Source organism: Schistocerca cancellata, chromosome 2 (genome assembly GCF_023864275.1).
Source record: "Schistocerca cancellata isolate TAMUIC-IGC-003103 chromosome 2, iqSchCanc2.1, whole genome shotgun sequence".
Taxonomy (NCBI): domain Eukaryota; kingdom Metazoa; phylum Arthropoda; class Insecta; order Orthoptera; family Acrididae; genus Schistocerca; species Schistocerca cancellata.
The window spans coordinates 497,619,269-497,646,468 of NC_064627.1; the positions used below are offsets into that span (position 1 = coordinate 497,619,269).

Here is a 27,200-nt window from a genome sequence, read left to right on the forward strand (position 1 = left end):
GAAAAACTTTAAGAGCAGCCTATTTCTCGGCACTTTAGAGTTCCACGCGCGTATTTCATTACGGAACAGAAATCAGTCTCAGCCATTTTTATACTGCGCATTAACAGCGCGACAATCAGAGCACAACGCTGTGGAGGCTGTGACCGTGCGCGATTTTTGAAATAAAAACTACGTAGCTAAAGCGTGATTAAGAAAAACGTTGGTGGCTGTTAATACATTTGAATATCTTAAAAGTTTTATTTAAGTAACTTATTAATAAGATATCTAATACATAAACAGAACCTACTTCCAAGAGCGTAACAACACCAGTGTACGTGTGCTACGGTTTCTGACCAATCATCGTGTCTGTGTTTGTTTACATCAGGTTTATTCTAATGACGGACGGATTATAGCAAGGATTAGTCTGATGATCATATCTGTTGCATGCTCCAGTCGATCACATGCTGATAATATTAGGGTCATTCAAAAACAAACGAGGCGGAAGCTGTAAAAGGAAAACCGTTGAAGGGATTGTGATACCGTTGCTTATGGAAGAAGCCTTATATAAGAGCGCTGAGGCTTCAAACTCGCCGTTACAGGAACAAGGGCGCAAACCCACGTGATGACAGACCGAGCACGTGCACGCTACGACTGTTGATAAAATTTCGATATGTTTATTTTTGTCCCAAAAAATGTCAATTTTTGGGCGATAACTTTCCCCGATATATCGATATCTAAAAGGCAATATCGAGTGCCAATATTTTTATGTTATATTATATTGTTTCTCAATTTTCGGTAAATATTTGAAATTGTTCCTTTGAAAATGTAGTAGAACCTAATTTTACTTTCACTGTGTGAAGGGGCCTTACTAGTTTTTGAACTTTCATCACGTCTAGTCTCTCTTTGAATGTGTGAAACAAGAAATGTGGATGGCACAGAGCAGAAGTCCGATTGCACTGGCAGAGGGGGGAGGGAGGGGGGTGAACGGAAATACAGACTTCCGATGTGAAGAATAGAAAACCAGCTGCGTGGGAAAATTTTTTTTAACGCAACTAGTCCTCTATTTCTTCACATCGGCATTCATCAAAAACAGTTGCTGAAAATGATGAACAAAAACCTTTATGACAATACTGGTCTTGGCGGTGGGCGGAGACGTGTTTGAGGGTAAATGCTAACGTAATAGGCGCTCGGAGCTACCAACAAACTGCAAAATTTAACTTCACGACGCAACTTTGACACTACAACTGCTACGTCCCTGGCGTTTGCAGAAATGAAAAAACAGAGATGTCGGCATGAAGTGTTCCAGACGAATCCGATATGTGACGAAACCGAACGACGGACCCATCGGACACCTTATATTGTGCCACTTACCTGCGGTTACGATTGTTAGCATAATGGTTACCACCAACCGTGAAAATGCAACGTTTTCATTTCAATTCTTGCTTTAAGGGGATAAGCAGGCTGCTAGATTGTTTATGTGCAGAACAGTTAAAAATTAATCGTTATTTAAATATACAGCTCTCAAGCCGGCTGTGTATTTATAATGTGCAGCCCATATTTTTATAGGCCATTGCGTCTATATTTTTTCCGCCTATATATTGATACCTTTTCTCGATACGTCAAGGACTATAAAGGTTACATTTTAAATATCGATATATCGGATTCACTATATTTTTAAATATATCAACAGTCCTAGTGCACGCTTGGACTATCCACTACGCTCAGTCGAGCTGAAATCAGAGAAATGGAAGCTTGAAATGAAGAGCAAAGTGGTGCAGTGCGTTTCCTCGTGGTGGAAGGAGTGCGTGGAACGGGAATTCATCAAAGAATGGCACAAGTATACGAATAGCGCTGAATGAATGTTGCAATTGCGACACTCAGTCCGTCCTCTGGGGCTAGGTCTGCACCATATCTCGCTGGTCTCTAATAATGGCTGCATCTACCTTCTGGACAATGGTAATAGTAATGCGGTATGGCGATGTGGCGTTCCAGATCGTGTGTCATCGGTCAACAGCATCCGTCCTTCTGCAAACGCTTCGTACATTTGTGCCATTTTTTATGAATTTCCGTCCGCTGCTCTCCTTCCGCCCTCAGCAAACGTACTACACCCGTTTGCTCTTCTTTTCAGGCTTCCATTTCTCTGTTTTCAACATACTGCGTGCAAGTGCTCGTTCTATCGTGCGGCGAGTTTGAGGCTTCAGCGCTCTTATAGAGACCACAGGTTATTTCGTCGACAATGGCACTACGATCCCTTTGACAGTTTTCGTTTTACTGCTTCTGGTTCGTTTTATTGTGAATGACCCTAGTAATTACACATGTACTACCAGGAAAAATTGTCTTCTGTGTAAGTTGATCTGTCTTATCGTATTTAAGTTCTTCTCTTTCAGTTTAGCCAAACGTATAACATGCGATAGCTCAAAATAAGCTCTTGTGGTCTAGAAATTTCTTCGGCCGACCTCGTCAGTTGTTATCGGCAAAGGAGATGCGTACACAATGTCCTTCACACAACACCACAAAAACAAATCCCTAGGTGTCGGGTTCGGAAATCTAGGTGGCCAAGAGCAAAACACAGCGTCGTCATCGTGCACAACGACCGAAATTTTGAACTTTCTTATACATTCTCTGTTTTCTTATCGATGTATCGCTATAAAATCAAACAGTAATCGCCATATTCATTTTGAATTGCTCTGTACGCTAGCGCATGTTAAATGTTAAGTCAGCATACGAGGGTTGCCTTTTTTTTTAACCCCCAATCGGTAGCTAAATTAAAACCACAGCGAAAATCCGGTGTAGCTTTGTTCAGATGTATTTCGCACTGTCTCAACTATGCCGATCTATTGCGTCACGTCGCACTTAACGGTTCTGAGGTGCAGTGAGCACGTAACGCTACCTGGAAAATAATGTCTCCTTCCAAGTACGGATGCCCGCTCCGAGGTTTCACGTGATTTCAGGCAACTCCACATAACGTACCTGTCATGCATTTCCTTCTTCGTGACAGTTCTCCACCGCACACTGCAGGGCGAGGACGCTCCTGTTTTGTTTCCGATGGGAAGTATTTGACCACCCATCGTAAAGTCGAGGCTTTGCTCCTCTGGTTTTCGTCTCTTCTCTTACAATCAGGGACGGGCAGGAATCGTGCAAGTGTGCGGTGCACTTGCACGTGTGCAGTAAACGGGTGTTCTGCGTGCACACAGGGGCAAGCTGGCCACCCGCTTCTCTACCCTCCCCACCATACCGTCTCTCCGCTTCTTCCTCTGTAATGCGTTTTGTTTCCTGGCCTGCTTTATTGAATGAAGGAATAAGGTTAGTACGAGTGCTTGAAAGAAATCATGGTTTGAAAGAGTACCTATTACCTACGATACGTTGTATTTAATTATCACAGGTGGAGTTTACAATACGTTTAATGTCTGGAACAAAATTTCTACATACAGACAAACGCAAACAGTTACCGACATTTTCATTACTGATGTTCACTCTTAACCGAGACTTATTAATTTTCATAACAGAAAATAATCTCTCGCAAACGTATGTCGAGCCAAACATATTATCTTCACGGCTTCACGATGGAGACGAGGAAACTCTTGCTGTGGAAAGTTGTGATAAAAATCTATTACACGTCTTGCCAAAAGGAACTTGTCTCTCATACGAGAATTACGCTGTAGAATCTACAGTGTAGATCTGTTAATTCCATTTGCAAACTGGGATGAATATCATCTACAGAAACAGCAAATTGTCTCGAGAACTTCAAAACCTTGGGATAAGTATGATATATCCCCAAATCGCTTGAGAATTTCCTCTTTTATTGCACTAAGTACGGGAACATATTGAAATTTATTATATAGGCGTTCAATATTAAACTTCCGCTGACCAGCGAGAATACTGTCATTTCGAATTTTCACGTTTTTGCACAAAGAAAAAATGATTCTCCCATTCCTTTTTAAAAGATAGCAATTCCTTTTTAAAAGATAGCAAATCTCCACTTCTTCGTTTCCTTGATTCACTCTGCATTTTCCGGTTCTTGAATTACAACGTTCACTACGTAGTGGTCGCTTCGCTTCAAAGTCCACAGCTTAACCTGGTACTACACTGCCGCACCCTGCCAGCTGTCACCAGAGTCCCATTCGACGATTGCACGCGAGCAGCACACGTGCAGCGCTGTGTGCACATGAGCCGCGTGCAACGTTTGCCCGCCCCTGTCTTACATGAACCGCTGGCTATGATGACTGCATTTTGGCACAGGCAACAAGCTTTAGACCAGCGTGGGGAACTAGTGGAAATCACAGGCGGTTGCCTTCTATGACAAGCGTATTGGAAAGTTGGTACCATGATACGACAAATGTCTAAGTCTCAACGACGACTATGTAGAACAGTAACTGGAAGTGGTAGCTAAATGTTACAAGTAAAACATTTTTGATTTTCACTGTGGTTGAATAAAAAATAGCCCACGTATTATGTGTTATACTCGTAAGGAGCGTCAAGCGAAGGAGTGCCATAAGTTCGTAGCGTTTTTCCATAACTTAATAAACACAGCAGATACACGTAACAGTGATTTTAGCCTTCAGTTGTATATTCTCCTTCGGCGTCTACCAATGCTGGGATAACTTTTCGATTCCGCGACTGTAGAAATCATACGGTTTTGAGGCGAAGAGCTCGTCTGAAAATCAGAGTGCGCAAGATCAGTTAAGGTGGGTGCGGAATGACTTCTCATCACGACTCCTGTACAGTGCTTTTGAACAGTCTAGCAGTATGCGTACGGGCGTTATCGTAGATAAGCATCACTTCACGCAGTCTTTCTGCTCGTTGTTATCGGACAATGTCTGCAAGACGTCTTAAGTTGTTGACCGTTAACGTCAGCAGTGATGGTTACACGTCGAGGAAGCAATTCCCGGTACACCACACCGTCGCTGTTCCATAAGATGCGTAACAATATCTTTTGTGGATGCGCACATGTCTTTGTACGGGGAGTTGTTGCGTTATTTGGGCTTAATCATTCCTTTCTTTTCCTTATGTTAGCATAAAGACACTATTTATCGTCACCAGTAAAATCGTCTGCGTTGTTTACGACCAAATTGATGATGAACACGCAGAGGTAATGATTATGTGATTTTGGCTTCGAGCATGCGGACCCATACACTCGATTTTTGAACCTTCCCCATTGCGTGCAAATGTCGCACAATGGTGGAATGATCGCTGTTCACATTTGCCAGTTCTCGAGTACACTGGCGTGGATCATTGTGGATCTTCATCAAACTGCAAAGGTCCTCCTGAACGTGGAGAGTCACTACTGTCAAAACGATCCTTTTTAAAACGATAAATCCGTTTTCATGCCGTGCTCTGTCCAATGGCATTACCCCCATACTCGACGCAAATGTTCCTGGCTGCCTGGCTGCTGTCACCACCCTACTGAACTCAGACAGAAGAACATGTCGGAAATGTTCTGATTTCTCCACTTGCCACTCCGTTTCCTAGCGTCCACAGCTCCACTCACTATCTCCAAATGACAAAATGACAATATGTAAACTCAAATAGCAACAGTAAACTACAAATAAAAAATGACAGTCGATAAATAAACCCGTTGCGGACGGAATACCAACATCCAATATATATCGAAAACTAAAATCGATGGACGAGTGCAACGAAAGGTGTGCGTATTGTGACAGTTGTAAGAATTTTATACGGGGTTTCTAAATATTTAGAAAAGCTGCTAATAGATGGCGCTGTACGCTGTGCAGTTCTGTACAGTCGTGCATAATTAAACTCGTCCTCTGCAAGCAGTTCTCTGCAAGCACATCACAATCTTTTCGAAATGGCTATCACTCGCTGTACTGAGGTGGCACAAACGAACAATGAAATATCCTGTAGTGTTTCAATGGAAGTGTTTTCAGATGTCACACACGTCGCCCTTTCAAGCTCATCCAGAGTGATGGAATGATTCCGATAGACAGTATCTTCAAATGTGCTCCACAGAAAGTAGTCTAAGGAGTCAGGTCGGGAGAATATGGACGCCAATCCATCCTAGCGCCAGTAAATTTTCAATAATCCAACGCAATGACTCTGTTGCCGAAGTAGTCATCAAGAAAGCGAAACACCTGGTGGGTGCGATGTGGTCTGCACCCTCCTAGTATGAACCACTCGGTGCCTGATCGATCTTACACCGCTAGCTGTGTGGTGATAGATTGTTCCAAAACTGCAACGTAACGTTCATTAGAGATCTATCTCGCATGAAAAAAGGATCTGTAATGCCCCTACTGCAAACCACAGCCCAAAAAGTAATTTTGGCAGAAAACAGTGGTTTCGTTCACACGAACGGGGATTTTCGGAACTCAATAATCGCCAGTTTTGTCTATTCGCGACTCCATTCAAGTGTAAGCGTGCTTCATTTGTGAACGGGATGGAGCAAACGTCAATCTTTCATTATCAACCATTGCGAGAGTCTGGTTCGGAAAGTCAACCCTCTTGTCACACAGCTCGTACATGTATGGCCTGGTGACTGGCCTGGTAGCTTTGAATACTGAATGAAAACATGTTTAGGCTCTCAGTATTTTCTGCGTGCTGGAACGCTTCGAACCAGCCTCTGCTGAATTCTTCGAACGGATTTCCTTGGATTTCCTTGAATAATTTCAGAAACCGTGGCGACGTTCTGAAGAGTAACTACAGTTTGCTTGCGGCCAACCTCACTAGATCATCAGCCATGCTGCCTGTCCGTTGGAGTTTGTCGAAGAGCTTGCAAATGGCTTTCGCGTCGGGTTCTTTTTGACATCAGTCGTGTTCGAAAGCTGCGCCTTATTGCCGTAGGAATGTCTTATAATCTGCAATATTCCAGCACCAGAAAAACACATTGTTCAATGGAATACATGAGATCAACCGCTTCCTTCTGTTCGCTAACGTCCTTCACGCTGATAGCTCTGAGCTATTGCGATTACAGTGCCATCTCTTAGCAACTCTTCGAACTATTTGTCAACTTCTGTATTCAGTGAATGAATGAAATTATTCCGCTTTTGGCGGTTAAAACATCATTTTTATTTAATACATATTTGTCGCTTTTCTCCTTTCTGGTCACACATTTCACAAACCACATGATATCGACTCCATATATTGACATGTTTCCACACCATATCTTACACTGTTTGTATGTTTACATCTTTGATGCTTTTGTGATCCATTTACCACGCCTGTCACACGAGATTTAAATGTAAGTGTTTACATCATTACTTCACTAGCACTCTAAAGTGTGTGATATATGGAACAACAGATAAATTCACACATCCACATGCAACTTCTCATACGCATTATTGTCTTTATTGGTATTTCAATTCCCTATGAATGGGGGAAGGGGGGGGGATAAAACCGCTCTTCAGTCAAAGGCTACAAAACTATATTTAAAGATCCAAAATGAGATTTTCACTCTGCAGCGGAGTGTGCGCTGATATGAAACTTCCTGGCAGATTAAAACTGTGTGCCGGACCGAGACTTGAACTCGGGACCTTTGCCTTCCGCATGGTTCGCAGGAGAGCTTCTGTAAAGTTTGGAAGGTAGGAGACGAGATACTGGCAGAAGTAAAGCTGTGAGGACGGGCCGTGAGTCGTGCTTGGGTAGCTCAGTTGGTAGAGCACTTGCCCGCGTAAGCCAAAGGTCCTGAGTTCGAGTCTCGGTCCGGCACACAGTTTTAATCTGCCAGGAAGTTTTATATTTAAAGACGTTGCATGGGGGCTTAATTAAAATAATACTGCAGATATTTTTTTTAGTAGCTGTAAGTCCGATTACGCTGTTTCGTAAACGGCTGGCCCTGACTAGTTTTTGTACGCAATCTGACTGCATGGAACAACAACAAAGAATGAAATGAAAATTTTCGTTAACACAGTTAATTAATTAAGTCCCCAGCAACTATAAAATCTACGAAGCCAACAAAGCACAAGTGTAGCTGTTCTGTATGTGGTAGTATGACTCAACGCACATCTGGCACGGTTCTTCTTCAACAAGACAAGAATTTTTAAATACCAATTATACTGACATGATAAAAGAAAATTAGAAATACTATAATTGTGCAAGAAAACCAAAATTACACTCTAATACAAGAACACAAGCCAGATGCTTTGTTGACTGAACCTGTAATGACACATTATTCAGGACCCTGAAAGAATAAAAGAACATAGTGTTGTATTACCTTCATGTATATTGACGAAAAGCACTCAGACCATTACAATATCTCCATTGGAATAACATCTGCTATCTCTCCCATCAAATAACTGCATAAACATGGAACAACACTCTCCACTACCACATCTCACTCCAACTTCACGACAAGCAGTGTCCACCACAACTTCTCGGCAAGAACTGCTTGCCGCTACGTCTCAATAATCACTGCCAGTGGAGGCGGCGGAACAATACTCTCTGGCGCGATCTCTGGCGCTGTGGCTCAGTGTAGCCACCTTTCATATGCCCCTCCTCCATGGGCTAGAATTTGATGGTATTTTTGCCAGCATTGGTGGTGAAAATACCACCAAATTCGTCAAAAAAAAAAATACAGACAAAAATAAAAGATAATATTAAGACGTAAATATCCATAACTAGATAAAATTTTGGCTTTGCACTGGCCTTTCAATAGCCTAATATATAAAATACAGTAAGGAATACAAATTCTTTCATACATATGACTTTACATAATAGTTTACACAAGTATTATATGGTTAAACAGTTCAATCAATAGCGTCAGCAATAACGAATATGTACAGGTAAGAGTCTCATAACTTTTCACAAACAGTAATACACAAAAAATCAGTTTATACAAATATTCACATAAATCCTTTCCATAGTTCAAGAAACAAGTAGTTGACAGTTCCAGCAGTAGCACCCAGCAATGTTGAATAGGTGCTACAGCAACAAGTGACATCATCTCAGTAGAAGCAGTCCATCAGTGGCACCCAGCAATGTCGAGTAGGTGCAGACACCATCAGGTGACATCATTTCAGTAGAAGCAGTCCATCAGTGGCACCCAGCAATGTTGAGTAGGTGCAGACAGCAAGAAGTAACATCATTTCAGTAGAAGCAGTTCCATCTGTGGCACTCAGCATTGTGGAACAGGTGCAGACAGCATCAGGTGACATCATTTCAGTAGAAGCAGTCCATCAGTGGCACCCAGCAATGTGGAACAGGTGCAGACAGCATCAGGTGACATCATTTCAGTAGAAGCAGTCCATCAGTGGCATCCAGCAATGTTGAGTAGGTGTAGACACCATCAGGTGACATCATTTCAGTAGAAGCAGTCCATCAGTGGCACCCAGCATTGTGGAACAGGTGCAGACAGCATCAGGTGACATCATTTCAGTAGAAGCAGTCCATCAGTGGCACCCAGCATTGTGGAACAGGTGCAGACAGCATCAGGTGACATCATTTCAGTAGAAGCAGTCCATCAGTGGCACCCAGCAATGTTGAGTAGGTGCAGACAGCAGTCCATCATATTCACTATCACTGATCACACTGTTCATCACAGTTTATAAGCAGAAATTAAACATGTCCTATTGGCACCAATCATGTAGAAAAAGTACAAGTAACAGTCCATAATATTCACTATCACTGATCACACTGTTCATCAGCAGAAATTAAACATGTCCTAGTGGCACCAATCATGTAGAAAAAGTACAAGCAACAGTCCATAATATTTACTATCACTGATCACACAGTTCATCAGCAGAAATTAAACATTTCTAAGTGTCACACATCATGTTGAAAAGTGCAGGTAACAGTTCATAATATTCACCATCACTACTCAGACAGTTCAAGCATGAACAATAGTTTGAATACACATACAAATGCTTTTACACTAAACATACAAATAATAACAAACACACAAATGATGTCAGATAATTGTCATGTTAACTATTACAAGTACACAAACATCAGTAAACCTATAATATTTATGGGTGTCAGTGCAAGCCACTACAAACAAATAAAATAATATTTAGGAGATAGGTGGGTAGGATTAGGAAAGGAAAACACACAAAACACACTCACTCATCTTTCATCCACATTAAGTACTACTGTGTAATTGAATAGTGTTAACTGTGTAATTGCAATTCTGTCAAAATTTGATGTTCATCATGTGTATCAAGTGGTAGTGGCAACAATGTATAACAGTCAATAATAGTTAAGTCAACGTCATAGTCATCATGTCAAGACCAATGTTTGCCAAGCCAGATCAAAATGTACGGTTGCTGAACAACTGTCAGTGAGCCAAGATATGCAAACACTTCCTCTCTCCCAAAAAAAAGTACATACTGCTTAGTGATTTAACAAAGTGTGTGTAGACAATCTTCCTTCCACTTTAGTGTTCTAGTCTGCTATCTTCATCCTCCTTGTTCCATATAGACCAACAAAAAAAAAATATGCACCTCACTCACTTTACCTCTTATCCACCAAAACTCCAACAATCATCAACTTCACACAATCTCAATACCTCAATAATATCTCTTCAATACGTCGATACATATAAACCTTATCGCCAATATCATTTCACTTTCATAACAACTCTTTCCTCTAGTCAGTCTCCTCGAACAAGTACAGATAAAATCCTAATGCAAACCTCATCATCCTATACAATCCGAAGACACACTGTCAACACACAACCTCTGTGTAATCCATCTGAGCCAAAATATTCTACTCATTATGAATTATAAACAAAGAAATGCATACATGACCTCTAACAGACTTAGTTCGAATAACTCTCAGTAATTAAGTATGATTACGGAGTGTGAATGATCATAATATTTCACAGTGTGTACACCACTTCAAGAATTATGGCAAACAGAAGCAAACATGTGGAGTATTTCTTGTGTCAAGTGTCACTTCCTATTTCAGTTGCTCACGAAAAATGCAGTGTAATAACTGTCAATGGTCTAAACCTAGTTTTGGTATGTCATGTCGTTAGCTTCCTTCCTATTAGCATAAATTTATACAGCTTCCATAAAACCTCCAGCTCATGTGACTTCTATGAAGTTTCTTGTACTAATGTCGTTCGTCGAATTATACCAGTTCATTTTCTTATCTTAAAATAGAAGGCGCTGAGCGTTAGCAAAACATGCGATAGCGAGTAAATATACCAGTAGTGAACAGAATGTCAACAAGTGGATGCAGCACAATTCTTACAACGAGGCTCTGCCAAGCAAACAATCTATAATTAATACAATAGTGTGACCTAAACTCTATGTTTGTACACAGTATATCAGCATTTCTATATACTAAATTAAAGAGTAGTTGTGACGACAAACAGAAGTGTATAAATATGCAATCCATACGCATAGCAGTAAACATATATCTTACGTAATAAACAGGTCATTAGCATCATATCAGCATAAGCAAATAAATGTTCATATGTAATCTTAATAAGTAAACATGAAGGCGCAAGTAGATAAATCACAAAGTATAACTTACATACCTAACCACATCAGCACAATTAATCAGGTGACAATTATAATTTAAATAAATAAGCACAGCAGGCACATAATAAAAAAAAATATGACATCAGTGAAAAAGCATAGCAGCCAAGCGATGCATAATATACACAAGTTACAACTCAGTTCATTAATAATCATTGTCAAAATCAGTTAACGTACGCAAGCACGTCGCTTCACAAGTAAATTCATAGAACATGAAATTTAGCACAAAGTATGAATCACGTAATCGCGAGCAGCAAATTACGTCTAAAGTACGTACCTAAGTGGAAATATGTTACCTGAAAATGAACTCAATTAACAGTTACCTTTTTAGTTTATTACTTTCTTCTTCGAAATGACATTTTTCCTGAAATTTTCTCGATAGCAAGTCGTCTTAACGTCGGACACGCACAGAATTTACCTGAAGTTCTTAAATATTTTATAGAACCGTATCCTGAAAAATACTGAATGTTAATAACATAATTCATCAAGTCACTATAGCTTTATACTGAATTTTATCGGAGAAATTAAACTGTGTATTTGTTTATGGCTGTCAGTGCATTCGCACCGAGCGCTCGATCAGCTGTAGGCGCGTGACGTAGGAAGTAATTGTTTGCGGTCAACGACTGCCTTGTGCGGCGCGCAGACTTCACTGTTGCTTTGAGTATGTGCCGCCGCGCCGCCAAAACACAGCGCGGTATCCTTGTATTCTCTGTATGTTTACGTAAACTGTTGGTTTCTCGAAAGTATGTCATTCCACAAAAATTTTAACGTTAGATATATGATGTATTCCCTTAGAGCGTCGTGATTTCAGAGTTTCTACTTCGACAGTGTTATCATGAATAATTTTGCGAATTATATATGGGCAGTTATAAAGCAGAAAAAATTTGCGACACAAGCCTTTTCCTTTGTGAGACAAACGATGAGACTTAATTAACACTTTCTGACCAACTGACAAGATTTTTAAACGACCAGGACGCTTAGCTGATTTCTCTCTTCTAGCAGCCGCAGATGTAATATTTCGTAGAGCCAGGTTGACAATTTCAGAATGCCGCAGTTTCCGTGTAGGCGGAAAAGGAACGATTTCAGAAATGCGATTTGTCGGTGCTTTGTTTTTTAATATCAGTAAAGGTGGTAAAGAAGTTGAATCATTAGGGAGTTCATTCAGAATGTTTTGAAAAATATGAAGATACTGATCCCACGTTCTGTGATTCTGATGACAATAAAGACGACACAATTTATTGATTTCCTTCATCCATCTCTCTGAAGCGTTAGATTGGGGGTGAAAAAGTGAAATGAAAATTGGTTTAATTTTACGACGCTGTAGAGTACGAAGCCAAATTTTAGAACGAAACCGTGATCCATTATCTGATATAACCTTATCAACATGACCCACTTCTTTAAGAAAATGTTTGATGAAAGCGTTAGATACTGAACGAGCTGTTGCTTTGCGTAAAGGTGTAAAACACACATATTTTGATGTCAACTCCACTGTTACGAAAGTGTACGCAAAACCATTAGTAGAACGAACCACTGGACCGAACAAATCAACTGCAGCCATGTCCTTTAATTTCGCTGGAATGATAGGAAACAATGGTGCTCTATGAGAAATTGTTGGCGGCTTAGCCTTTTGACATAATTTGCATTTGGCCAGAACAGATCGAACACGTTTTTCCACATTATTGAAGTAGCAATTTTCTCGTAATTTATGAAAGCATTTTCTGGGACCAAAGTGTGCATAACTGAAATGCGTATACCAAATCAGCTTATTAACCCACTCATCAGGAATACAAACTAACCAAACAGAGTTGTCGACCGATTTTCGTTTAAAAAGAATGTCGTTGCGAACTAAATAATGCTGTCTAATCGCTACGCTTTCCTTTCTCCTCCACTTCTCCTTAATGTCCTTCCATATTGGATCCTTATTTTGCTCCTTAGCGATGTCCTGGAGCGAAGACGAAATAAAGTTCTCAAACGCAACACCTTGAATATACATCAAACAATAATTGTTTTCTATGCAGTCCTCTTCAGCACTTTGTTTCAAACCCACAGGTGCACGTGATAAAGCATCAGCAACAATATTTGAAGAACCCTGTACGTAAACAATACTAAAATCAAATTCCTGCAGGTACAACGCCCATCGTGACAATATGCCATGAGTTAATTTTGTCGACATAAGAAACTCCAGAGCTCGATGATCGGTGTAAACCTTAGTATGTCTGCCAAACAAAAATGTGCGAAATTTTGTAAAAGCCCAAACAACAGCCAAAGCTTCAAGTTCCGTAATCAAATAATTCTTTTCTGATTTAGAGAGAACATGACTTCCAAATGCAATAGTCTTCTGCACTACAACGCCGTTTTCTTCTATCTCTTGAAATAAATGTGCACCTAGCCCTTTGTATGATGAGTCCGTTGCCAAACAAAAATCCTTAGATAAATCCGGGTGTGAAAGAAGTGGAGCAGCAACTAAAGCATCACGAAGTTGTTCAAATTCTGACTGAGCTTCCTCATCCCAACACCAATTAGAATTCTTTCCGGATAGTTCACATAAACGAGGTGTGGCCAAATTGTCCAATCTAACAAAGCGTCTAAGAAAATTACAGACACCAAGGAAACTACGAACATCACGTTTTGTAGTAGGAACAGCATAATTACGAATAGCGTCTAATTTTTCTGGATCAGGAAGAATACCTTCTGTAGAAATAATGTGACCGAGAAATTTCACCTGAGAACGACCAAATTCAGATTTTTCTAAGTTCACCGTAATGCCAACTCTTGCAAAAATACGTAATAATGAATCCAAAATTTTGTTGTGCTCACTCCAAGAATGTTTAGCAATAAGAATGTCGTCAACATATGAAGTAATATTCTCACGAAGATAAACAGGTAAAATTTCATTTAAGCTACGAATGAATGCTGCAGAAGATACAGTAAGTCCAAACGGTAATTTCCGAAACTGGTAACAGTTACCAAAGGCTAAAAAGGCAGTGTATTTTCTACAATCAGGGTGGAGTTCTATTTGCCAAAAACTTGCGCGCATATCAATCGTGGATAAAACTTTAATTCCATGGAAATGTTGAAGAAGTTCATCTAAATTTTGTGGGCGGTCAGTTTCAGGAATGATGATATTATTTATCTGTCTGGAATCCAGAACCAAACGAATTGACCCATCCTTTTTAAGAACAACGTGTAATGGGCTAGTATAAGGACTGACTGCAGGCTCAATAATGCCCTGATCTAACATGTACTGAAGTTCATTCTTAACCTTGTCTCTGTAAGCCAAAGGAATAGCGTACGTTTTCCCGCGAAATGGTGTGTGTTCTTTTACTTTAAATAAATATTGTAAGCCTTGTATAGTTCCCGTGTGATGACTAAACACTGTAGCATGTGAAGTCAAAATTTGGTGCAGCTCTTCTCTTGCAACGTCATCTGGCACTTCAGCTTCCTTAACCTTTTCATTAATTAGTTCTTCGCTATTAATTATATCATCCATCGCGTCTCTGTATCTATTGTCATTGTCATGAATAAACACATTGTCGTCATAATGCTCAACGAAAACATCAGAAGTAAGAAACCTTAAACATTTTGTATCTGACTCAGATCTTGTTAAACACTCGAAAAATTTCAAACATTTCGGCATTCCGGCAACAGTCAAATTCACACTTCCTTCTTTAAAGTTCAAAATTGCCTTATGTGCGTTAAGAAACTCCATACCTAATATAATTTGTGTACTGAGTAATGGAACAATAATAAAATTAGCAGAAAATTCGTATCCTTGACAATTGAAATTTAGGTTGGTCTGTTGTTTAACTTCTACACCTTTTCCAGAAATCGCTCCTCGAATTGTAGTTTTAGAAATAGGTAACACAGGACAGGCAATAGTCCTTTCACATATACGAAGAACTGATTCACTAATGATGTTCAATGGGCTCCCAGAATCTAAAACTGCAGTGAACTTATTCTTACCCAAACATACTTCAATAACAGGATGTAAAAATGCGTCTATATTATTTTCCTTTTCGTCTAACAAAATGTCTCTCATGTCTTCCAGGCGTACGTAGTGTAAAGCCGTAGTGTCATTACTTTCTGAACCGTCTATATTGCTGCCAGAAGCCGAAGCTGCTAGTCATTGTCGATTGTTTGCGTCACGTCTTTGATTATTCGCGTCATTTCGCGGATCCATTTCTACGATTTGCACTTGTCTCTCTGAAGTTCTGTCACGTGGAGGATGCCAATTAGGTCCCTCCTGTCTGTTAGATACAAATTCTTGGTTGTGTCTGTTATTAAAATTTCTGTTTTCCTGTCTGTCTGCATAACCACTTCTTGTGCAGTTTCGACTGTCACTTCTGAAATTATTGTTGTATCTACTACCCTGATTATTTCTGTAGTAAGAATTTCTATTACTGTATGAATAATTTCTGTCTTGGTGATACCGATTACTGTTTCCATATGATTGATCATTCCGGTACGAATTACCGTTATTATAATTGTCTGTGTAATTTCTGTTAGAACGTCTGTTATTGTCATAAGGCTGGTATCTATTGTCCTGTCTGTTACGTCTGTCATTGTCAAAATTACCCATATAACGCCCGTTCCGATCACTATCCCTTTTCTCTGAAAATCTATTGTAATTACTGTTACTGAAAAAATTACAGGAAGTCCCATCGTCGTTGTCATACTCAAGTTCTTGCAACAAAGTCTCAAAAGTCTCAATGTCGTCTTTACATCTTCCAGCTAAAGCAATTTGTCTTATGGATTGTGGCAGCTTAGTTAAACAAATGCGAATTAATTCAGTCGGGCTATAAGGGTTGGAAAGGAACTGATTCTTTCGAATCATGTCTTCAAAATATTCCGCTGGCGTGCGGAACTCAGACTGTTTGAAATTACGCTGCATAATAAGACTGTGTTTGACTCTGTCTTGCGTGTTTTCGGACCAATATGCCGATAGAAATGCATGATAAAAATCATTTAGGCTATTACAATCTCTAATGAGTGCGCGCATCCGCGTCGCCGGTTCGTTTTCTAAATATCCACACATAAATTCCAGTTTGTGACTTAGTGGCCAATTTGGTGGAAGTGCATACATAAATTGATCTAACCATGCACATGGATGTATGTCATTCTTAGAATTGCGGAAGATCTTAAATTTCCGAACAGTCAAAAAGTGTTTATAGTCAAAGTTTTCGCCTCGTGGCGACAAAGACCTACCGCGTCTGTCCCAGTACGAATGTCGATTATTGTCAAGTTCGCGCGCCTGGCGCTCTCCTGTTGCATCCCGTAAATGAAACAAATTACTTTCTTCAAACCCTTCTGCTATCTGTGATTCTAAATTTCTTTTGCCGTCTTTTCCTACGATTTCGCCTTCAATTTGTTTGACTTGCTTTCGTAATGCCTCAACTTCCCTTTTAACGCGTTCATTAAATTTTCCCTGATTTTCAACATGTTTATTTATGTTCTGATACTCTTCGGTTTCTGCAAATGGCAATGGTGCTGTATCATCCGAATCTCTGTCCCCATGTAAACTAAGATTTGTCAGTTTATCTGAAATTTCCTCAGCTCTTTCCGATAAGTTACCTAATTGTTCTTTCTGTTTATTTACGTCTTCCGTAAGTGTCGCGACTCGGTTTTCAGTATTGACACATTTGGTAGCTAGCTGTTCATATTGTTGTGTTAGGTTATTTAATCTGTCATTTGGTACGGATTCCTCGATTCTCTCAAATATTTCTTCCTTATCCTTTGCACGTTGTAAATTTAACTCTGAAAATTTCTGTACTATCACGCGATCTCTTTCTTCCTGTTCTCTATCCTGTTCCCTTTGTCTAATCTCTACTGCAATTAATCTATTATTGTGAGAATTCAAAATCGGTTGTATTTCTTCTCTGATTTCTTTCTTTAATTCATCTTTCATATTTTTGAAACATGTCCCTATTCGAGAGTCTAACCGTGTTTCCATTGTTTCCATATCAGTTTTTAATTCAGATCGTAACTGTGATCCCATTGTTCCCATATCAGTTTTAATTTCAGATCGCAAAGTTCCCATCTCTGTTTTAAACTTAGATTCCAACTGTGATCCCAGATTTAATATTGCACCCATCAACTGCTCCATATTAGCCGGTTCGAAATTCTTTTCGCCCCTAACGTTTCCCGCAAAACTAACTTCCTTCTGCATAGCCATAAAGCTATCTGTGTTCGATACTATTTCAGAATCTTCTATCGTTGATCTCGTACTCTGTGAATTTTCTGATTGAGAAAAATTTTGAAATGGTTCCGGACTATTTTCCCGACTTATTACATTGTTTTCCACTTCATTATTCATCATACTGTTGTCCTGTGTTGGCGAGTTCGCCATGTCAACAATTTCGTCATTCTCACTATTCATCATTTTCGCCTTTTTCGTCGATCGCGTAATCATTTACAAAACAAAAAAATTTCGTCACTGTACGAAAATTACACACAATGACTCCTCATCTTCAACAATACCATTCACACGAAATATTTCCCTCAAACACGATTAATCGAACAATTGAAATAATTGCACCAAATCGTCAAACGCGTATACAAGGCAATAAAAATTAAATTTTGAAAAATACCATTAGAAGAATGCCAATTACCAAATCTACACATGCAAAATAGACTACAATTACTAAACTACAAATTACTACTACAATACTACTGTCTACTATTTTTACAATCAGAAGAATTCCAAGGGACGATCCTGGCAGGGTCGCCACGTGCATGGGGGCTTAATTAAAATAATACTGCAGATTTTTTTTTAGTAGCTGTAAGTCCGATTACGCTGTTTCGTAAACGGCTGGCCCTGACTAGTTTTTGTACGCAATCTGACTGCATGGAACAACAACAAAGAATGAAATGAAAATTTTCGTTAACACAGTTAATTAATTAAGTCCCCAGCAACTATAAAATCTACGAAGCCAACAAAGCACAAGTGTAGCTGTTCTGTATGTGGTAGTATGACTCAACGCACATCTGGCACGGTTCTTCTTCAACAAGACAAGAATTTTTAAATACCAATTATACTGACATGATAAAAGAAAATTAGAAATACTATAATTGTGCAAGAAAACCAAAATTACACTCTAATACAAGAACACAAGACAGATGCTTTGTTGACTGAACCTGTAATGACACATTATTCAGGACCCTGAAAGAATAAAAGAACATAGTGTTGTATTACCTTCATGTATATTGACGAAAAGCACTCAGATCATTACAATATCTCCACTGGAATAACATCTGCTATCTCTCCCATCTAATAACTGCATAAACATGGAACAACACTCTCCACTACCACATCTCACTCCAACTTCACGACAAGCAGTGTCCACCACAACTTCTCGGCAAGAACTGCTTGCCGCTACGTCTCAATAATCACTGCCAGTGGAGGCGGCGGAACAATACTCTCTGGCGCAATCTCTGGCGCTGTGGCTCAGTGTAGCCACCTTTCAACGTTCAAATATATAAACGGGGACAGCAACAGATGATTTTGTAGAAAATACATAAATGGACGATATTTATGATTTTTACATAAAAACTGGTGACAATAAATGAGGATTTTGTAAAATACGTGTTGGTGGAAAATACTGATGGTTTTTAATACTCGTTTGACGATTTTATGTTACAGTTAAAATACTGCCACTTATGAACGTGAATTATGCCACGGTGTAACGGTGATACTAGGTGACAGATGAAAAAATTGTCATGGTGAACTTGCGATGATGAGTATGACTACGGGACCATGCAGAACCGCAAGTAGCCACTAGAAGTCAGCAGGGTGGATGAAGGGGAAAGAGAAAATGGCAGAATGGGGTGAGGTGGAACGTTGTGATTACGGCTGGAAAGCGAAGTATATTTAGGGACGGATTTCATCGTTGGGGACTGGGAGTTGGTTAAAATTCCTGCCAGAGAGGATGGATAAGGCATGGTGGTGCACGGAGGGGGTTAAGTCCTAAATACATCACTGTTTTAGTCTGAGGGATGGGTGTAGGGGCGCAGCAGGGTATCTGGGTTGTTTATTAGTGAGTGTGAAATCGGGTGCTGGGACTACGCATTGTGATTAATGTATCGGATCTGAAGGTGCTCTAGGAAGAGAAGAAGGTATGGGAAATGGATGAGTCGGTACAAGATACGAGTTGGGGAATGTAGGTGGTTGCGGAAGGCGAGACGAACTGAATGTCTTTCCAGGATTTTAAGTGCCTTATAGAATTTAGGCGAGGCAGAGATCCAGGCATTATTGGCGTAGGTTAGGATGGGGCGATTAAGAGACCTATAGGTGAGGATAATGGCATAAGGATGTAGACTCCAGGTACGGCCAGTTTGTAGTTTCAGCGATTTTAGTCGGTCTGGGGCTTTGTGTTGGACGATAAGGATGCGTGCGTTCTTGCTAGTTTTCTATCGAGATTAAGTCCTAAACACATCACTGTGTTAGTCTGAGGGATGGGTTGGTTGTAGATGGAGAGATGGAAATCTGGACGACTGAAACGGCGATTGCCGCGAGCGAAGATGGTGACTTGGCTTTTCTGTGGATTTACTTGATGTTTCCACGTACTACATCGTTCAACTAGGAGATTCTGGTGGCGTTGGAGGGGGGCACGGAAGAGTTGAAGGGTGTGGTAAGTGGCTAGGTAGGTGAAGTTGTTGGCATATTGCAGGAGATACGTTGGGGGGTGGCGGTTTAGGAATGTCCGCAGTGTACATGATGTCAAGGAAGGGTGAAAGGACAGAGCCAGGAGGCACACCTACAGCGGCTCTTACACTGCATGTCACAGATTTATACTATTGAATAGATTACAACCTCCCATGTGAGTAGCTTTGAAATTTTCATTTTCAACATTTGTCAATTTCATGTTTACCTATATTATATTGATGACTGATTGTGTTCATAATGCTTGAAAATGATTACGTCTGAAAATTGCGATCGCAATAAATAACGTTTTAATAGGCTAAACCGGAATGGTTCCATTTAAAAATTTCACGAAGGCTATGGATCCAGTCATCATCAAATTTCACAATAAACATAGTTTTTTGCAGTCGCCTATCGATCTTAGTTTTCAAGATATTTAATGCTGAAGTCACAAACTCCTTCACTGAACGCTTTGTAAACAGGGTGATTCTTATTAACTTTAGAAAAAAAAACTGGAGCGACGTAGATGATGCTGAGACAAGTAATTTGATATAAGGCACATGGTGCCGCAAATGCCCGAAAAGTGGATGGCAGATGTAGATCATGTGACGTCACCAGATGACCGTGTATGATTGTCGCTGGTGAGGCTCAGGGTTCGAATCTTGTGTTTGCCAGGAAGTACTATTTTCTGTGGCTGGATAATGAAGTGTTTATATTGAGACAATATTTATTATTTCATTTACGGGTCTCACGGTCCCCGCTGGTTTATTGCAAAGTACAATACAATAAAAAACTAGTGTACTGCGTGACAAGTGAGTGTAAGCTTCCGAATTGCGTCTGTACCTGTAAACTACCTACGTTTGGAGATAGTAACTGTTCTCGAAAGAGCAGATACCATTGATGACCCTGCAGCTCTCTAGAATAAATGATAATTAATTGAAACCCTCAGCTGCCGACAGATGTTGTTGATATACCTCGTTGGAGACAGCTGAAAATGTGTGCCCCGACTGGGACTCGAACCCGGGATCTCCTGCTTACATGGCAGACTCTCTATCCATCTTTTTTCGGTATTGTTCGTTGCGTTTGGTCTGGGCGGACGTCACAAGACATCCGTTCAAGTTTATCGTTGATGCCTGCAACAACAAACTGAGCTACCCTACCGTGCGGGCGTCCATCTGAGCCATCGAGACACAGATGAATAGCGCGACTGCAGGGACTTATCCCTTCCACTCTTCCCGAGAGACCCACATGTCCCAACTGTCCACAATCTACATATGTAATGTTCCTAATAGATATTTGCCCATCCACTGATTACTCGCGCCAACTAAGGTGACGATTCCCGTAAGAGTTCGGGCAACCTATGTGCATTCGCACAGACGAAGGTCAATGGCCGGGTAGCCTTTAACTATATATGAAGATAGTAACTGTTACCATTTATTCTAGAGAAGCTGCACGGTCATCAATGGTATCTGTATTTTACCCCTGCCACCTTTAGAATTTGAAAGAGAGTATTCCAGTCAACATTGTCATAAGCTTTCTCTAAGTCTACAAATGCTAGAAACGTAGGTTTGCCTTTCCTTAATCTTTCTTCTAAGATAAGTCGTAGGGTCAGTATTGCCTCACGTGTTCCAATATTTCTATGGAATCACTCCGTATACAGCCTAATTATTTTAGAATATAGGCAACAGACAGAAAGACAACGGCAAATAAGTAATCAAAGAAATTACATGTGGTTGCAGGTGCACGACTTCGACGTGGACTTCGACGCGAACGGGCCGATGGTGCCCGGGCTGCCGGCCCGCGAAGCCAGCGACCGGTCGCGCCTCTTCCAGGCGCGCTTCGACGACCTGTGGGAGCGCTTCGAGCGCTTCAGCGACGGAGAGCGCCTCTTCGGCCTGCCCGTCAACGACTACCCCATCCTGCACAACCGCAAGAAGCAGCTCAACCTCCTCGGCAAGCTGTACGGCCTCTACTTGCAGGTCATGAAGTCCGTGGACGGCTACTTCGAACTCCTCTGGTCAGACGTCGACATCGAGTCCATCATCACCGAAATCACCGACTTCCAAAGCCGCTGTCGCAAGCTCCCGAAGGCAATGAAGGACTGGCCCGCTTTCCTTGACCTGAAGCAAAAGATCGATGACTTCAACGAGTCCATTCCATTGCTGGAGCTTATGGCGAACAAAGCCATGAAAGACCGACACTGGCAAAGACTGTCTAAGGTATTTATTAGATTTAAATGTATTTCGTCACCACGGACGCAGCCGAACCCCGTGACAATTCCTTTATTGGGGGTGGAATAATAACCGCTACCAGTCACGATAGAAGATGACTTTATTTAACACACGACCGGTTTCGGTCTTATACTTATCTCCAATCGGTTTACATTCCTGATTCACTGTTGAAGGTCACCTTTACATCAAAAGTAATATGACGATAACTAAATAGACACAAATGAAACATTTGGAGGTGGCTAAGCGGTGTTTATTGTAAAATATCGTACTACTTTCATATAGCTGGTGTATGCATGATGTTTTCACACAGCATTTGCCATATTCTTCTAGAAAACATTTCGTCTTTTGCACGTTAAGTGTATATTAGTCGTCATTCTAATTATTGGTGCTTCCATATTATGTCTTTGATAAAGTAGTGGTACTTTAGGTATTAGTAGTTTCAGAAGCACATGAATTCACAACATCCAATGTGCTTACATTGGCAAACAGATTGTGGTCAAAGAGCATAGTTCAAAGAAATACAGAGACGTTCCACATACAGATACATACTATATATTACAAATTATGAAAATGAAACTGTTACATGATTGTGGAACCACACTGTCATTTATAATATACTGAATGGTTGCTGGCAAATTATATAATGTTAAATAGATACTGAATTTTTTTCAAAAAATGTATAGTTGTGGGGGATCCATAACTTACAGTTTTAATGAAATATTTTGAAAACCAATAACTGTAACTCATGGCCCCCTCATAACTAGCAATTTCTTTTAAAAGTGTCCATTTAACCTTGTGTAATTTGCCAGCAACCACAAAATATATTATAAATGACAGTGTGGTTCCACAGTCACGTAACAGTTTCATTTTCATAATTTGTGATATATGTTATGCTTCTGTACGTGTAACATCTCTGCACTTCTTTGACCTACGCTCTGTGACCATAATTTTCCAATGTAAACACGTTGTGAGTGCATGTGCTTCTGGACTTATTAACACGTAAAGTGCAACTACTTTATGAAAGACACGATATGGAAGCACTAATAATTAACATGGTGACTAATATACGGTTAACGTGTAAAAAACGAAATATTGTTGTAAAAAAATGTGACAAATGGTATCCGAAAACAATATGGATACACCAGCTAAATGTGAGTACAACAATATTTTACAACGCATGTCGATTACCCAGAGTTTCATTTGTGTTTATTTAATCATCATCATATTGTACTTGATTTAAACAGTGATCTCCAACACTAGCTATGAAAACATGTGCGTGAACGGAAACCACCTGAAGGTAGGCACAAGCCCAAAACCGGTTTATGTGAAAGAAAATCACCTTCTATTGTGATTGGTAGCTGTTATTATTCTACACCCTATTCTTTTACTTTTCGAAATGCAACAAGTTTCCTATTATCTGGGTGCGTATTATCCGGCTGCTGATTAGCCGTGAACAAATCAACAATTTAAAAAAGAAAAAGAAACGGTTTAGGGTGTTAAGTTATAATTAAGACTGACATTTTCGTTTACAATTTAAATTTCTTGTTATTAAGGCGTACATAACGAAAAAATCTGCGAGTGGTTAGACAGCGATGTCTACCAACCAAGATCTGAGAAGCTACGTGCATATTGTGAACAGGGTATTAGAGTAATTCAGAAAGAAACGAGTTCGAGTGTGTAAAATGAAAACAGCTGGAGGGATTGTAATGTCATTGCCTACAGAAGAAGGTGTGGTCCTTATACAGGGTGTTACAAAAAGGTACGGTCAAACTTTCAGGAAACATTCGTCACACACAAATAAAGAAAAGCTGTTATGTGGACATGTGTCCGGAAACGCTTAATTTCCATGTTAGAGCTCATTTTAGTTTCGTCAGTATATACTGTACTTCCTCGATTCACCGCCAATTGGCCCAATTGAAGGAAGGTAATGTCGACTTCGGTGCTTGTGTTGACATGCGACTCATTGCTCTACAGTACTAGCATCAAGCAAATGGCTCTGAGCACTATGGGACTTAACATCTGAGGTCATCAGTCCCCTAGAACTTAGAACTACTTAAACCTAACTAACCTAAGAACATCACACACATCCATGCCCGAGGCAGGATTCGAACCTGCGACCGTAGCAGTCGCGCGGTTCCGGACTGAGCGTCTAGAACCGCTAGACCACCGCGGCCGGCCAGCATCAAGCACATCAGTACATAGCATCAACAGGTTAGTGTTCATCACGAACGTGGTTTTGCAGTCAGTGCAATGTTTACAAATGCGGAGTTGGCAGATGCCCATTTGATGTATGGATTAGCACGGGGCAATAGACGTGGCGCGGTACGTTTGTATCGAGACAGATTTCCAGAACAAAGGTGTCCCGACAGGAAGACGTTCGAAGCAATCGATCGGCGTCTTAGGGAGCACGGAACATTCCAGCCTATGATTGGCGACTGGGGAACGACGAGGACACCTGCAATGGACGAGGCAATTCTTCGTGCAGTTGACGATAACCCTAACGTCAGCGTCAGAGAAGTTGCTGCTGTACAATGTAACGTTGACCACGTCAGTGTATGGAGAGTGCTACGGGAGAACCAGTTGTTTCCGTACCATGTACAGCGTGTGCAGGCGCTATCAGCAGCTGATTGGCCTCCACGGGTAGACTTCTGCGAATGGTTCATCCAACAATGTGTCAATCCTCATTTCAGTGCAAATGTTCTCTTTACGGATGAGGCTTCATTCCAACGTGATCAAATTGTAAATTTTCACAATCAACATGTGTGGGCTAACGAGAATCCGCACGCAGTTGTGCAATAACGTCATCAACACAGATTTTCTGTGAACGTTTGGGCAGGCATTGTTGGTGATGTCTTGATTGGGCCCCATGTTCTTCCACCTACGCTCAATGGAGCATGTTATCATGATTTCATACGGGATACTCTACCTGTGCTGCTAGAACATGTGCCTTTACAAGTACGACACAACATGTGGTTCATGCACGATGGAGCTCCTGCACATTTCAGTCGAAGTGTTCGTATGATTCTCAACAAAAGATTCGGTGACCGATGGATTGGTAGAGCCGGACCAATTCCATGGCCTCCACGCTCTCCTGACCTCAACCGTCTTGACTTTCATTTATGGGAGCATTTGAAAGCTCTTGTCTACGCAACCCCGGTACCAAATGTAGAGACTCTTCGTGCTCGTATTGTGGACGGCTGTGATACAATACGCCATTCTCCAGGGCTGCATCAGCGCATCAGGGATTCCATGCGACGGAGGGTGGATGCATGTATCCTCGCTAACGGAGGATATTTTGAACATTTCCTGTAACAAAGTGTTTGAAGTCACGCTGGTACGTTCTGTTGCTGTGTGTTTCCATTCCATGATTAATCTGATTTTAAGAGAAGTAATAAAATGAGCTCTAACATGGAAAGTAAGCGTTTCCGGACACATGTCCACATAACATATTTTCTTTCTTTCTGTGTGAGGAATGTTTCCTGAAAGTTTGGCAGTACCTTTTTGTAACACCCTGTAAGAGCGCTGAGGCCCAAACTCACCATTAGAACGACATGGACGCACACCCAACTAACGATTGAGCGAGCTCGTCGAGGCCTGAGGTAAAGACAGGCCGTGGCGTGTACGTCACAACACGTGACACTGTAGGTCTTTGACTGCGCGTTTAAATACATGAAAACTCTCTATAGCACAGGACAGAGTTACGACCTTTCGTGGGTACCTTTTCAATTACTTAGTGATTTCCCATGAGCCTGCACAGAGCCGAGAGTTCGCGAAGTGCGGCGGACAAGCCGAATAGTGTGACGTCACAAGTTCGTTGCGAGCCCGTATTTCTCCTGGGGTCCGGAGCACGTACACGCGTCCACCGTCCACTGCAGTCAGTAGTATTGCGAATAGATAAATTAATGCTTCAAAAGAAGAGTAAAGAGGTATAGTACATTTCCTGACAGCGGAAGGAGTCCGGGGAACGGAAATTCACTCAAGATGGCACAAGAACACGAAGAGCACTGTTTGTCCGTTGCAAGAGTAAAGGCGTGGCACAAGCGATTACATCGTTGACGCGTATTGCACGATCTGGAATGCGACGCCGCATTACCGATACCATTATCCAGGAGTTGGATGCCCTCGTTATTGAAGACCGACGAATAACGGTAGCAACCATTGTCCCAAAACTTGGATTTAGAGTGAGAATTGTATGGAGACTTGAGCCGTCCTCTGACGAATTTCCGTTCCCCGCACTCCTTCCGCCATCAGGAAACGCACAAAACCCCTCTGCTCTTTTGAAGGCTCCATTTCTCTGTTTCCGCACTACTGAGTGCAGTGAACGGTCGACACGTACACATGCTCGCTCTGTCGTCACGTGGGTGTGCGCCTCACTTTCTTCCGGAGGCAGTAGCTTTACAAGCACTCTAGCGGTTTTCATTTTACAGCCACCAGTTTGTTTCTTTTTCAATAACCCTAATATGTTCCGTAGAGGAAGAGAGCGAGGACGAGAAACCAGTAATACACAAACCGAGGCTCTGAAATGCATCGTTGATGACGTTAGGCAACGTAGGACAAAATTTGACTGTACCCATGTTTGACTCTCCGGTGAAAGACGACAGTCGTCAGGGAAAAAGTTTAATGAAAAACACAAACAGAAAAATGTGGGCCAGCCGGAGTGGCCGTGCGGCTCTAGGCGCTACAGTCTGGAACCGAGCGACCGCTACGGTCGCAGGTTCGAATCCTGCCTCGGGCATGGATGTATGTGATGTCCTTAGGTTATTTAGGTTTAATTAGTTCTAATTTCTAGGCGACTGATAACCTCATCAGTTAAGTCGCATAGTGCTCAGAGCCATTTTGAAAAATGTGGGGTTATTATCGAAAGTGAACTGAAAGCAACTGACCAAAATAAAACTTGTTTTAGGTGTAATTTTGTAAGTA

General features: G+C 41.0%; 1 protein-coding gene across 1 annotated transcript in view; it reads left to right on the forward strand.

Moving 5' to 3' along the window:
- The window catches only part of LOC126155690 (dynein axonemal heavy chain 8-like), a 622,476-nt gene that overhangs the window by 247,285 nt on the left and 347,991 nt on the right, over positions 1 to 27,200 (forward strand). Inside the window, exon 20 of the mRNA XM_049916245.1 lies at positions 21,789 to 22,268. Coding sequence (XP_049772202.1) covers positions 21,789 to 22,268 — 480 coding nt within the window. The remainder of the gene's footprint in view (positions 1 to 21,788; positions 22,269 to 27,200) is intronic.